Source organism: Nycticebus coucang, chromosome 2 (assembly GCF_027406575.1).
Source record: "Nycticebus coucang isolate mNycCou1 chromosome 2, mNycCou1.pri, whole genome shotgun sequence".
Lineage (NCBI taxonomy): Eukaryota > Metazoa > Chordata > Mammalia > Primates > Lorisidae > Nycticebus > Nycticebus coucang.
Genome location: NC_069781.1, coordinates 73,242,356 through 73,258,084, shown reverse-complemented (window position 1 = coordinate 73,258,084; position 15,729 = coordinate 73,242,356). Strand labels below are relative to the sequence as shown.

Below are 15,729 nucleotides of genomic sequence, written 5' to 3'. Positions count from 1 at the left end.
CATTCCCATTTGGAGGTGTTCCAAAACTTCTTTCTTGTAAAAAGAGGATACAGAACAAGAGGAGGATAGGAGAGCTCTGGTTTTATAGAAGAAAAGCAAGGAGGCAAGGGAGGCTTAGAGGGGAGCCAAAGAGGAAGGACAAGAAAACATAGAAAAATGCAACTAAGAAAACCTACTCTGAGTGTTGAAACCCCTTCTCCACTGAGATCGCCAAAGGAAAATAGGGGGGATGGGGCTGGAAGGGAATTGGTCACCTAGACCTGCACTTAAGTTGGCCTTTCCTTGCCACCCGGTTTTAGTTTCACCACAAAGCTTGCACTGAGGCGACTAAGGCCCGAGCTCAAATTCAGCTGTACAACTAAGGAAATGTTGCTTGGTCCCTGCTCTGTTTTCCCACATATACAATGAGTGTAACAGTATCTAGACCACAAGTTGTTCTGAGAAGGAAATGAGGTTGACCAGGGCTCCCCCGAAAATCATGTCTACCTGGGAATGCAACCTGGTTTGGAAATGAGGTCTTTGCAGATGTAATTAGTTTAGATGAGGTCATACTGGATTGGGGCAGGCACTAATCTAAAGGCTAGTGTCCTTGTAAGAAGAGGAGAGGACATACAGAGATGTGCACAGAGCAGAGCGCCAAGTGAAGATGGAAGCAGAGACCAAGTGACACAGCTACAAAGCAAGGAGCAGGAGCCACCGGAAGATGAAGCTGGGAAGAGGCAGGGAAGCCTTCTTGTGCTGGAGCCTTCAGAGGCGGGCATAGTTCTGTGATTTCAGACTCTCAGCTTACAGAACCACAGAATAAGGGTTGGTTGTTATGGTAGCCATAGGATTCTGAAAAAGATGCCCATGTTCCTGGCACATAGCTAGGACACACTGGTTTCTTTCCCTCTCTTACTCCTAAATGTGCACTACCTTCCCTGCAGATGCCGCTCAAGGGATCCCTGCATACAGGGAGTTGAAATGATGCTGAAAGTAAAACCAAAACTTCCCAAGAGACTCTGCTTCCGTCAGTTCCTCAGACCCAGTTCTGGTTTGAATTATTCTTATGCTACAGCAAAGCTTGAGCTGGAGGGATATGGCCACACCTTTTTTTTCTCTTCCTTAATATATCTCAGCCCCAATTCTGACTGCTGTTCTGTTACCCATCTTCTAATGTCCCGGGTAGAAGGAATCCTGGGTTGGAGCTACTGCTGGATGATTTTGGTTTTGGTTTTGGCTGTTTGGTTTGTTGGTTTCTGGAAGGGAATCTGACACAACAGTTTGTTGCTTTGTTTTTATTTTTGGTTTGCTTTTTTCCCTCATCTTTGCCTGAGGAGCTGTGCCAAGTCCTCATGTGAGTATCAAGTGGGTTGAGATTGTGTGGTACTTTGTGAGTTTATATTGTAAACCATGATGAGGCTGCCATGGTGGGGGAAATGCATACCATCTCTCCACCTAATATGAAGCAGGAGAAATTTTGCCTCAGAAGTTATACTTAAGGGCACAAACAAATTTCCTCCTATGCAAAAACAGTAAGATTTCTCTCACTTGTTTCTGTGCTTCTTACTCTTTTTTTCCCCCCCTATGCTTATTATTCTTACTGGGCAGTTTAAGGAGGTAAGATATTTTCTTTACCAAAAATGTGCACTGTAGAAAAATTTAACTATTCTTGAGATTGCCTCTCAGCTTAGAGTTTTTGGAAGAGTAATGGTTAAGAACTTAAAACCCTGCTTTCCTACAACTGACATCTATTGGAGATTATGCCCTTGGCAGGCAGTCAACCTTCTACCCTGGCCTGCATTGATGTTATGCTCTAAGAGTAAGCTATTAGGGAGAAAAATGTCATTTTATTAATTTATTGAACTACCATTATTTAACAAAAGCCTGATTTGGCACCTACAAAAAGATATATTTTTCCATATAAAATAAGTGGAGAGAAGGTAGCAAAATTAAAGAAAACTGCAATTATTGCTATCGATTGCTCACCACCCACGAACACAAAGGGGAGAGAGAGCCATGGATTCGTGTGGACAAGTAAAGCTTCAGTAAGATCAGCAATAATCAAGACTTCTTCTAGCCCTGAAATTCTATGGCTCTGTGGGAAAGATAGACACAGACTATTGCAAAGTAAACACAGACAAAAACACAAAGTAAAAATATTCAGTGTGCACAGTAATCAGATGGTCGTATCTTGAGTCAAATACTGATAGTCTTGGATGTCCTCCAAGCCCTTTGCCAGCCCCAGAGTCCATAGCAGGTGGACGGGATTGCTCTTGCTGCTCTTGTCATGGGTGCCTGGTCTATTCACCTTCCTTGCCTGAGCTCTCACTGTCAGCCGGGTCGTCCTAGTCTGCTGCATCAAGACACCTTCTGCTTAAATTTCTCCCATCTCTGAGACTTTGCATTGAACTGGAGCTCCTGCTAGGCAAGGACCACACCTTTTTAAGATTCTCTGAGTCCTAAGTGCCCAGCACAGTGCCTGGCAATACAAACAAGGTACATGTTCAACTGGGGACTTGTTAACTGTTTCAATTCATTTATTTGATAAAATGTCTGGAGGATCACCAGAAATGAAATGTTTGTGTAATATATAGTCAAGGTTGGTTTGAAAATACGTTGGAAATGTCCTCAGAGAGTATTGTGGGTTGTGCTTCAGATTTGATTTGCTTTACAATGCATTGAACAGCAACCCCTGGATTGTTGTGTGCCATTTTTATTCCACATATCCATGTCTGAATCCATCTTGTGCCTACTTATTGCATAACTGGGTTACCCTATCAGGAGACAACTGCGTTCCCATTCCTCATGTTGCACCCCACTCCACTGCAGCTGGACTCCCTCATCTTCCGGTCAACTCACAGAAGTCCAGGATAGATAAGGAATCTGAAAGGTTAGCTAGCACCAGTCACCTCTGATGCCTTCTACCTGTCTCCAACAACCCTACAAGCAGATTCCCAGTTCTTATTCTTCATAGCTCTCTATTATTAGCCACTTCTGCCTTGGGGATTCTCCCCCATGGGCTGGGAGATACTGCTATGGGGAAGCTCCTCACACTCTTCTGGTCACCTTGGCTCTGCCTACCTCTCTGGGCCTCTGCTCCTTTTCTCTAAATTTTGGGGCATTCCTGAGATCAGAATTTTTCTTTTTTATCTCTCTTTTTATATTCTCCCCATCAGACAGTTTATTCTTTCCCCAATATCAACTAACATTTCCATATTAGAAATAACGTCTTTATATCTAGCCCTAAATTATGTCCCAAACTCTGGACCTACAGTTTTCTTGAATGCTCTGCATTACCCCGTGACTCAAACCGAACCCATTGTCCCTCATCTAAAACTAGCTCTTGATCTCTTCTGTCCCACACATCCCTATGGCTCCAATATTATCATGAGAGTCTAGCCTTAAAACCTCAGTCAACCTTGTTGCCTCTGTTTTTCTCTTTATGGCTGATCAGTTGTCAATTGTTCTGTCAATCATCTTATAATACGTTTCTCTTTCCTCTCCCTTGCTTCCCTTTTCTGACCCTATGTCAGGGTCTTGTTACCAAATTTCTAGATCAATATAATGACCCTCTAGTTGAATGGCTGGCTGTCAATTCTACTCACCCCCAATTCTATATTCAAAAACAAAATCAGACTTAATCTTTTTCAGACACTCCCCTGGTGGTGTCACTCAGTTTTTGAGTAACTATCACTATGTTCCCCCATTAGAAGCTCTGCCTGGCACTAAGCCCTTAACATGCTCATCTCAACTTAAACTTCCAGCCAAGTTAGTCTGCTCATTGTCCCCTCAACAAGGCTGTATGTCTGCACCTCTGAGAACCTTGCTTCTGAGCCATCAGCAGTGCCCACTGGAATAGCTTCCACTCCAAATCTTACCAGTGTTTCAAAGGCCCAGTTCAAATCCTACCCCTCTGGGAAGTTTCTCTTTCCCTAGTGAACTTCCAGGGTTTTTGTAATTACTCCTTTTATAGCAGTTCTTAACTATTTTTCATTGGTGCAAATTTTAACCTCCTAACTACATTATAATGTCTATAGGGCCCTTTCTTAGATGAACACTTCTATGAATTTTATACACTAATATAAATATTTGCAAAAATGGGAAGTCAGCATTTATTGACTAAAAACTTGAAATTAACTCAAATTTAAAAGCTCCGTTAAAATGAATAGAATATCATCTTAAGGATACAAGTAATCTGTTTATGTCACAGAGGGTCTAGAGATCAAACAATTACTCACATGCCTATAAAAGCAGAGCACTGGGGCGGCACCTGTGGCTCAGTGAGTAGGGCGCCGGCCCCATATGCCGAGGGTGGCAGGTTCAAGCCCAGCCCCGGACAAACTGCAATAAAAAAATAGCCGGGCGTTGTGGCGGGCGCCTGTAGTCCCAGCTGCTCGGGAGGCTGAGGCAAGAGAATCGCGTGAGCCCAAGAGTTAGAGGTTGCTGTGAGCCGTGTGATGCCGCGGCACTCTACCCGAGGGCGGTACAGTGAGACTCTGTCTCTACCAAAAAAAAAAAAAAGCAGAGCACTGGCTCTCAGATCCCCTAAAACCTCAAATGCCTATAGGGACTGGCAAGTATCAAAACTATGTGAATCCAGCTAACACCTTGGGGATCTGGAGCAATCTGTGCATTTCTTGCCCAGAGACATTCAAGTTCAATTTTTTTTGAGACAGAGTCTCACTTTGTTGCCCTTGGTAGACTGCCATGGCTTCATAGCTCACAGCAACCTCAAACTCTTGGGTTCAAGCAATTCTCTTGCCTCAGGCTTCCAAGCAGCTGGGACTACAGGCCCCGCCACAACGCCTGGCTATTTTTTGAAATGAGGTCTTTCTCTGGATCAGATTGGTCTTGAACCTGTGATCTCAGGCAATCCAAATTGCTAGGACTACAGGTGTGAGCCACCTCGCTAGCCTTCCAAGTTCAAATTATTTTAAAACATGGCAAATTACAGTCACTGTCTTGGGCACTTGGCTTCAAAAACAGTGGTTAGGGAGGTGCCTGTGGCTCAAGGAGTAGGGCGCCCGTCCCATATGCTGGAGGTGGCGGGTTCAAACCCAGCCCCGGCCAAAAAAAAAAAAAAAAAAACAGTGGTTAAATCAGATATTTTAGAATTGGATATCTAGGTCTTTAAGGACACCTATGGCTCTGCTAAGACACTTAAGGAGTAGAAGGAGCCAAAGGAGATAAGACTGACAATGTTCAGCAAAAATAAAGTATTACACAAACGTGATACTTTATGCTGGCTATTGTTGCACAAAGGAATTATTTGCTAGGATTCTTGAGATGTTTCCATGGAGTATCTATACCTTGGTTGTTCTATAGGCCAGAGAATTCCTTGAAAGCATTGGCTGTGTCTTATTCACCTCTGTTTAGTAGAGTTTGGCACATAGTAAATACCAAGAAAAGGTTGAAAGAAATAAAGAGAGAGAGAGAAGAGAGAGAAAAGAAGGAAGAAAGGAAGGAAGGAATGAAGGAAGGAAGGCTCAGGGAAGGATTTATGGAAAAGGTGGCCCTGAGTGAGTCTTTAAAACTAGGTTGGCTTTTTCCAAGTGAGACCTGTGTGGGGTTAGTGAAAGAAGTGGTCATATAGGAATTCATGAGATTTTTAGACTAAAGATGCCACTTACCCTTACAAGTGATAATGACAAGGAAGGGAGAAAGGAAGGAAGGAGAAATTAAAGCTTCAGACCCACAAATTTCACTTCATCTATTAGTTTGTGAAATAGGTTCCAACAAACAATGGAAATGGCAAGAACCTTGACTTATAGCAACCAAGAAGTGAAACTGCTAACAACTACTATAAATTTTGATCTTCTTGTAAATTTTGCTTAGAAAAGATTTTCTCATTTTCTGCTTACACACCTGTCCTCAGAATTTACAGATGTTGTCTTGATTTCTCTGGAAACATACAACTTCCTAATGCCATTGAATAAAGTGATATGAGTACTTCCTATGTAGAATAAACAGAAAAAACAGGGCACAATGGCACAGGCCTGTAGTCCCAGCTACCTGAAAGGCTGAGATAGGAGTATTGTTTGTGGCCAGAAGTTCTAGGCTATAGTGAGCTATGATCCACAGTTCCTGTGAATAGCTATTGCACTCCAGCCTAAGCAACAAGCAAGACCCTGTCTCTGGAATAAAAAAAAGGCAGATAAGAGCTAAAATTTTACTAGGGAAAATGTTAAATACAAGGCAGACAAAAAATATCTTGAGAGGTACAACTGTTCTGCAAACATTTGCTTGGGAGTCTCAGGGAAGGATTTATGGAAAAGATGACCCTGAGTGAAAAAATAGACTTTTTCCAGGTGAGATATGTGTGGGGTTAGTGAAAGGAGTGGTCATATAGGAATTCATGAGAATTTTAGACTAAAGATGCCACTCACTCTTGCAAGTGATAATGACAATCTGAAGAATGCTTACTATTGACAAAGTACTTTTTAAATACCTTGTCCCAGGACCCACAAGTATTTCTGTTCACTATCTGTGGTTTGGTCAAGAGAACTAGATGTCAGAGAACTTGAAAATTTCCAATTTCTACCCACTCCCAATATAATTCAGATGAAAATAAGCACCCTCTTTGAATAGATTAAGTGATTTTTTTGATAAAGAGGTGGCATGATTACTTGAACATGTTCATTTTGTCTCCTGGAAAAATGTCATCATGCTGTTCATTTATCCAGCTTAAGGAGTGCCTTCCACACGGATGCTCTGTAAACAATGCAATGAGTTAATTAATTTTGGCCATGAACTCCCAAAAAGACTCCTTTGGGCCTTGCTTGCCTACAGATAAAAGAATTTATACTTCACTAGTGTTAAAGGCTCTAAGAACATACTCCTTCAGAAAATGTGGCTCTCCTAAGGAACCCAGAAGACAAGGATTTTATACAGATTAATCCGTAATAGAGAGAAATTGATGAGAAGCTTGAGATACCTGTAAAAACATTCTTCTGAGTGATAACCTTGTAAACAATCTTACTGTTGAAAAGGGATCACCTTCCACTTCTTATGGAAACCCTTGCTTCAACTTAGATCCTCTGAAAATACCAGGGATGATGACCTCCCCAGACCATTAGCAGCCTGCTCCTCTGTGAGTAGCTACTATTGATGCGAAGTTCTTTCTTGCACTAGACCAAAATGAACAAATTAAGATTTCTGTTTTTCCTGTAGAAGAAGGAGCCAACTGGAAGACAGTAGTTTCAGATTCCTGAGCGTTATGCTAAAGTGTAATGCATGCAACCACTCATCTCTTTGTTCATTCAACAAACATTATGAAGGCCTAATTAAGCACAAAGAGTTCTTATTCTAGCAGGGAAGACACAAGTCTAATGACTTCAAGGACTTCAGTAATGAGTCAAGTGCACTGGAGGGTAGATACAATTGAGGACAAGGGACAGCCAACCTCTTTCCTAACTCAGTAAGGCAGTTAGGAAAGTCTCGTGGTGAATGGAGAAGAATATAAGACCATATAATGATATCTACATAAAGCTCATGAAGAAATTGAGGTAAAGGATAAATAAGAGAAATAAAAGATTAGAATTCTCCAAGCAGCTATGAGATCCTGTTTATAGAATGCACGTGTATTTCCATGTGACCAAGGGAGGTGGGGCCAGATCAGGCCACAGAAAGGAGAACTTTACTTGGCAAATAATGTGAGCTAGTGAAGACTTTATAAATAAGAGTCGGACATGGTTGAATTTGATTATTTGGAACATTATTCTGCCTGCTATGCTGTATAAAGGGGTATTAACTGTATGCATATTTACTGTTACAGGGGTATAGCAGTAAGCAACTTAAAATACTGCCCTCTCGGTATTAATACTTATATTATTTTGGCAAAGTATATGGTATGTCAGATGGTAATGACTACTTTGGGGGAAAACATGGTTAAGGATTGTTGGGTATGTTTGGGGTGGTGTGTGAGGCTCAGCAGAAAACGCAATGAAAGCATCTGGGTATGGGGAGCACATGGCAGCAAGGTCCTTCCTTGGAAGTTGGATCTGGGGAAGAACCCATACAGACCTAAGCAGGTTTAAGGCTGGCAGAGAGAGAATTTCGGTGTTCCAAGGACCTAGATTGTGATGGGTGGGGGTAAGAAGGTCAAGGGCTCTAGATGACACCTCTCAGCCCTGAAAACACCTTGCCCTGCTGGGAGGAGCACAGCCATAGTGAGGTCTTCTACAGCACCGGGCACAAGAGAGAGGCCCCTCTTGCCTGAGCTATCAGAAGGACTGGATTTTACCCCGGGTGGAAGGTTGAACCCTCAGAAGGTTTTGAGAAGCATATTTGACTTATATTTTCCAAGAATCTTTCAGGCTGCTGTGTTGAGAATTAACTGTAGGAAGGCAAGATCAGAATCGCAGAGTCCAGTTGTCAGACTATTTGTAGAAATCACCATGAGAGATGATAATGGCTCTGACTGAAATGGAAGCAGTTGGCTCGGCACCCATAGCACAGTGGATACGGTGTCAGCCACATGCACCAAGGCTGGTGGGCTCAAGCACGGCCCAGGGCCAACTAAACAGCAATGGCAACTGCAACAAGAAAACAGCCGGGAGTTGTGGTGGGCACCTGTAGTCCCAGCTACTTGGGAGGCTGAGGCAAGAGATCGCTTAAGCCCAAGAGTTGGTGGTTGCTGTGAGCTGTGACACCACAGCACTCTACCAAGGGTGACATAGTGAGACTCCGTCGAAGAAAGAAAGAAAGAAAGAAAGAAAGAAAGAAAGAAAGAAAGAAAGAAAGAAAGAAAGAAAGAAAGAAAGAAAGAAAGAAAGAAAGAAAGAAAGAAAAGAAAGAAAGAAAGAAAGAAAGAAAGAAAGAAAGAAAGAAAGAAAGAAAGAAAGAAAGAAAGAAAGAAAGAAAAGAAAGAAATGGAAGCAGTGGAAGTGAATGGAAATGGTCAGATTCTCGATGTCGTTGAAGGAAGGGACTCTAGGATTTGCTTATGAGACAGATATAAGGTGAGAGAAGAAAGGAGTTAAGATGATTCCAAAGTCTATGTCCCTTTACCTAACAAATGCAATCAGCGTAAGCTGGTTCTCTGTACCCTCAGTGAATCCTCAACAATAAAAAAAAAAAAAAGAAAGAAAAAGAAAAAAGTTCAAAAGCCAAAAATAAAATCAAAGAAAAAAGTCTTTGTCCTTCACCTCAGTAAATGGAGGATGGAGCAGAGGGAAGCAAGAAAAGGTAAAAAATAGCGGTGAGGAGGTTCTGCGGTATTATGAGGAAAAATGACAAGAAGCTAAATTAAGGTGATGGCAGGAAGGTGGAAGAAAGAAGGGGCATCATCCACAAAGTACCTAGGAGGTTGAATTAACAGGACTAAGGGAAAGACTGGATATGCAAGATGAGAAATAGACAGGTGTAAGATGACCCGCAAGGTTGTGACTTAAGGGGGGGTTATTATTAGCATTTTAGGAAAATAAGGCACAAAGAGTTTTCGTAAATTGTGGAAGGGTGCTGGAGGCTAATAATTTGCAGAATGAGGATTTGAATTTAGGTGTGTCTGATTTCAAAGCCTGAATTCTTAACTGCATGGACTATATTTTTTTTAGGAAAAAATATAGTCCACCCACCTTAATATTTTTTCCTAGAAAAAATATGACTAGGAAAGGAGATTTTGGGGTGGAAAATACCTTTATAAGAGTATGTGTCCCTCAGTTTGCTCAAGGAGGCATTGTACCAAGAAAGTCCCCTTGGAAGAGTGAGAGAGAAGGAGAAGTTTAAGCCCATGGAGGTGATGCAGGAATCTTTTTTTGTTGCTAAAACTACTTTTCATGTTCTAGAAAAAGGATTGCTGGCATGGCCTGTTGGTGCAGCTTAAGATGATACCTTTTCTAGGTATATTTCAATAAGAAAGAGTATCTTCAGGTCCAGCTAAGGCAGGGGTTCTCAACCTGTGGGTCACAACCCCTGTTTTCCATTTGTAACAACTCAGCAATTAGAAAGGTTGAGAACCACTGAGCTAAGTTGTGTCATGAACATATTTCGCTGTGGAATGCACTTGATTGTGTTCTCAAGGTGTTCTGTGGTCCTATAGACCCAGTTACTCAGGAGGCTGAGACAAGAGGATCACTTGAGTTCAGGAGTTGGAGTAGCTGTGAGCTATGACAACGCGGCAGTCTACTGAGGGCAACATAGTGATACTCTGTCTCAAAAACTAACAAACAAAAAACAGTAAAACAGCTGGCAGAGGACCTCCTATTGCCCTCCAGCTACTACCTCATTTTCCTTCTCCTTATTACAGCACTCTTCTCTAAAGGGTTGCCTTTATTTGTCTCCACATCTTGACCCCCCACTTTTCTCTCAAACCCATTCAGCTGTTTTGCCTGTACCAAATTCACCAACATTGTACATGTCAGGATCATGCTTGACCTCCATACTGCTGAATTCAACTCTTAGGAGCATGTGGCTCTACTAATTGCTCCCTCTTTGTAGCCCCAACTTTTAAAATATAGATATTATAATTATGAAGTATGGTGAGGGCAACAGGTTAGGAGATGGTTGCCATGGGAAAGATAGTGTGTTATACTCACAGATCCCAAGAGAAGAGGGCCTGCCACACTGCAGGGGGCCATACCAGGAAGCACTGTGGTCAGCCAGGTGGCAGCGGGTGAGGAGATGTGGGCAAGAACCTTTATTGTGGTTTCCACAGGAAGACATGGGTGAGACAGGGTAAACAGATTTAGGATTAGCTAATGTGAATAATTTCAGAAGGCTCTGAGGTTTAGGAGCTGTCCAGAGCTTTCTGGTACTTGGCCCCGGAGTGATTAGGGCATGTGGATAGTGGCTGGAATATAAAAGCGCCCAGTGAAGAAGGTAGTTGGAGATATGGGCTCTGTTTGTTTGCATTTGAAAGGTGGTGCTCCTGGGCAAGTTCTCTACTGTCTCTTAGACTAACCCCCTAGGATTGGCAGTCCCTTCTGCACCAGCAAGGCCTGGAATGTCGAAGTATGAGAAAACAGAAAATAAAATACGTGGTTAATATGCACTGTTGTTTGCCATTTTACCCTTCCTCTCAATCTGTCCTACTGGTATCCTGTCCTCACAAAGATCTATAAATGTCAGGATGCCCCACATCTCAGTCCTTGGACACTTTCTCCTATTGCTCAGTGGGTAATACCATACAGCCCATGGCTTTAAATAACACTTACAGATTGATGACTTCCAGATTTATGTTTCTGCCCCAAACTCCAAACCACCTGTTGTCCTGCTAAACATCAAAACTTGGATGTGTAAGAGGAATGTGTCCTCTAAACCACCTGTTGCCTGCTAAACATCTCAACTTGGATGTGTAAGAGGAATCTCAAACCAAAGCTATAGCAAACATAACTCTCAGTTTCCCTTCCCTAATCTGTGTCCCCTGCAGGCTTCTCCATTTTAATAAATTGCACCTCCTTTGCTCTAGTGTTGCAAGCCCCAAATTCTACTGATTTCTCTATTTTTCTCAAACTCTGTAGCCAACCTGTCAGCAGTTTCTTTCAGGTCTTCTTTTAAAACACATGAGTTAAATAAATTGAAAGATGCATATTCATGAATTGGGAGACTTAATGTTATTAAAATGGCTATATTTCCCAAAAGGATCTATGTACTCAATGTAATACCTACCAAAAGTCCAGTTGCCTTTTTTTTTTATAGAAATGGACAATCTGATCTTAAAATTCATATAGAAATGCAAGGGAGCCAGAATAGATCAAAAAATATATATTGAAAAGGAAGAACCAAATTGGAGGACTTATATTTTCTGATTTCGAAACTTACCACAAAGTTACAGTAACCAAGACTGTGTGGTATTGACCTAGGACAGACATATAGTTCAATGAAATACAAAAGAGACTCCAGAAATCAGCCCATATATCTATGGTCAATTGATTTTTCACAAGGATGCCAAGAAAATTAATAGAAAATGATTAGTTTTATCAACATGTTGTACAGAGACGACTATATGTCCATATGCAAAAGAATGGATTTGGAGCCTTACTTCATGCCATGTACAAAAATTAACTCTAAATGGATCAAAAATCTAAATATAAGAACTAAACATATTTAGTCCTTAGAAGAAAACATAGTTATAAATCTTTGTGACCTTAGCATAGGCAATGGTTTCTTAGATATGGCAGCTACATCAAAACAATGAAAGAAAAATTAGACTTCACTGAAATTTGCACTTCAGAATTAAATAAAATTTAAATTACATTAAAACATTTATGCTTTACAGGACTCTGTTAAGAAATTGAAAAGATAATGTGCAAAATTTGACATGGCATTCGAAAATTGTATATTTGATAAACATGTAGCAGTTCCCCAAAAAGATAAACATAGAGCCATCAGTTGGCCCACTAAGGCCACTGCTACATGTGTACCCAAGAGAATTGAAAACATATATACACAAATTTATACATGAATGTGCTTACCGGCATTATTCATAGTAGCTAACGAACAGAAACAATACAAATGTCCATCAATTGATGAATGGATGAGCAAAATGTTGTGTAGTGTACAATGAAGTATTATTTAGTCATAAAAAAGAATGCAGTACTGACATAAGCTATAACACAGATGACCTTGACAACATTACGGTTAGTGGAAGAAGCCAGTCACAAAAGGCCACATATCGTATGATTCCATATATATGAAATGTCCAGAATTAGCAGTTGATAAAGACAGAAAGTAGAGTCATACATTCCAGTGGATGGCAGGAGAAAGAAGGGGAAGTAGAGAGTTTCTGCTAATGAGTAAGGAGTTTCTTTTTGGGGTAATGAAAATGTTCCAAAATTAGATAGTGGTGCTGGTTACACGACTCTGTGAATATACTAAAAACCACTGAATTATATACTTCAAAAATGTGCATTTTAAATATATACACATGTGTATATATAACCCTCTTTAGTACATCAATTATACTTCAAAAGAGTGGTTGAATTTTTTAAAAAATAATTTTAAAGGACAAAAAAAGAAATCTTTAAAATCTCTAACAGACCACTTCGTACCTCTGCTAGCCCCACCGCCCAAACCTGAGGTGTCATGATTTTTGCAAAGACATTTCTTACTGATCTTACTGCTTCTAGTCTTGCCAACCAACTCTCCCTCCCAGTAACAGCATACTGTCTACACCAAAGCTGGATCTTTTAAAAGTGTAAATGAGGCTCAGCACCTGTGGCTCAAGCGGCTAAGGCGCCAGCCACATACACCTGAGCTGGCGGGTTCGGATTCAGCCCGGGCCTGCCAAACAACAATGACAGCTGCAACAAAAAAAAAAAAAAAAAAATAGCAGGGCATTGTGGTGGGTGCCTGTAGTCCCACCTACTTGGGAGCGGAAGCAGGAGAATCACTTGAGCCCAGGAGTTGAAGGTTGCTGTAAGCTGTGATGCCACGGCACTCTACCCAGGGCGACAGCTTGAGGCTCTGTCTCAAAACAAAAAGTATAAATGAGGTTATGTCATCCTCCTGATCCAAATCCTCTATTGGCTTTCCATCACATTCAGAGCAGCTCTGCTTGTAACCTGATGTAGGTATATGATTCCGACAGATTTCCCTTAAAGAAATGGCTCTGTGGCAATAAAAGTTTGAAAGCCTCTTTGAGGACAGAATAGCTGACAGTGGTTTTCCCTGTCCCCTTTGCCTTCAACCATGAAAAGTCCACGGATAAAGAAAGCAAAAGAGAAAGGTGGAGCAGGACCCAGCTGGGATACAGTCATCAGAGCCAGTTCCCTGCCCTCCCTGTCTAGTCCTCTTAGTAAAAGGGAGCTCAAGTGACAGGCAACCTCAATCACGAAGAGAGCTTGGCTACTTTGCCTGCTTGGTCAACTAGTAAGTATTTATCAAGAATATAGTTCTCTTCTGCTAAGCACTATGTTTAAGGATCTGATTGCTGGACTTCCAGTCCCCTTAGTAAAGAAGACAGTGTGCATTATTCATTTGACAAACAAGGTTATGAGAGTCAAGAGAAAGACAAAGAGACACAGATAACACCAGGGCGCGTGACTCACAAGGACTGAAAAGCCCGTTAGAAAAGGAAGAAGAACTTCTCGTTTGGATTGATAAAGAGTGCCTCACTTCCTCTTCTCCCTGCCATCAACCTATAACTTCTCTTCCCAGCTCCATTCCACCACCACCCCCAAAAGATTTGTCATTTCTCTGTTTCCAAAAGCGAGCAAACAACAAAGTAATGAGACCCAACAAAGTCGCGTAAGTGACTTTCAATTATCTATTTCAGATCAAGTACAGAACATGCTTTTCCTCCTGCCAATGCTGAGCCTGGGATTGCAGCTTCATCAGACAGAAGGTAAGAAAAGACAAGGGGAGAGGCCTGAGAAAGAGGAGCAGGTGGTGGCCCTTAGTCAAAGCCAATAATGTGGTCCTCAGGCTGAGGGCTTTCTTTGAGAAGAGATGTGCTTTCTGGCTATTACAAGCAACACAAAAAGAATAGTGCCCAGGGTGGCTTGTGCACGTCAATGTCCCTGAGGAAATGGGGCCTAAGGATATTGATCTGCTTATCACCACTATCTGATGAGGGCAATGAAGAGACCAGACCATGTACATCTGAACAGATACAAGAGATCAGGGGTTGAGTTTCTCAAAGGTGAGATGCCAAGCAGCTCTCCCCTTCCCTTCTGGCAGGAGAGTAAAGAGACATCCGCCAGGGAACTCCATTACACTGAAGACAATGTCTCACAAACACTCTGCCTATTATTAGATGGTCATGTGAGTTCCTCTTTTAAAAAGCAACAGTAGCAGCCGTTGGTCATTCAGACCTCAGCGTGGACGACTTGACCAGAAAACTCAGAGTCTTCCTAAAGTCCAAATAAACAATGAATTTTAATGCTATGTCTTTGGACTTGAAGAGAGGAATTCTACTGGGGGATGTGGGTGAGCAGGAAGGAAAGCAATTCTCAGACCAATTGAGGGTACAAGGAGGACCATGAGCACATTATTTTGGATGAACACCAGGAGGTAAGAGAGAAAGACAGAGATAGGGACAGGGAATTAGGTCATCAGTGATAGCGATCCAAACCTCACTTAGGAATCAGCTAATATTCTACCCTTGGCTGAGAAATAATGCCTCCTTTGGAACTCTCCTTTGAAGAGTTTTCTCCGCTCTTCTAGCTGGTATGAACCAATCTTTTCCCAGTCACATTCCTCTCTCTCCCTTGGGCTTCCCAGTCTGGTATGGCACTGGAAATATACAGCAAAATTTATTCTTTTTTGTAAAAATATTTATGAGATTTGGCAAATGCATAGTCATTTAACCACTACCACAATGAAGATCTAGAACAATTCTATCACTTGCCAAACAAAAACTCTCTCCTAACTTGTAAGCCCAAGTACCCACTAATCTACATTTTGTTCTTACAGTTTTAACTTTTCCAGAATGTCATAGAAATTGGTCAGTCACTAGATACTCTGTTTTGTCTGGCTTCCTTTATTCAGCGTAATGCATTTGAGATTCATCCATATTATTGTATGTTATCAATCGTGCATTTATGTTTGTTGCTGAGTATATTCCACTGTATGTGTACTACATTTTATTTGTCCATTCCCCAGTCAAGAGACATTTGGGTTTTTCCCATTTTTGTTTGATAATAAATAAAGTTGCTATACATCACTTGGATAAATATCTAGGAATGGGATTGCTAAGTCATATAGTAGGTATAAGGTTTAACTTTATAAGAAACTGTCAAACCTTTCCATAATACCATTTTTTGCATTCCCACCATCAGTGTTTGGGGTTCCAATTGTTCCTCATTT

At 41.4% G+C, this 15,729-nt stretch overlaps 1 protein-coding gene across 3 annotated transcripts in view; it reads left to right on the top strand.

Annotated features, from left to right (window-relative positions):
* The first annotated feature begins 1,083 nt into the window (after positions 1–1,083).
* The window catches only part of PDCD1LG2 (programmed cell death 1 ligand 2), a 90,875-nt gene continuing 76,229 nt past the window's right edge, over positions 1,084–15,729 (top strand). For all 3 annotated transcript variants that reach the window (XM_053573357.1, XM_053573356.1, XM_053573358.1), the window contains exons 1-2: positions 1,084–1,336; positions 14,198–14,266. In XM_053573357.1, the coding sequence (XP_053429332.1) occupies positions 14,212–14,266 (55 nt within the window). In that variant the 5' untranslated portion in view covers positions 1,084–1,336; positions 14,198–14,211. The remainder of the gene's footprint in view (positions 1,337–14,197; positions 14,267–15,729) is intronic.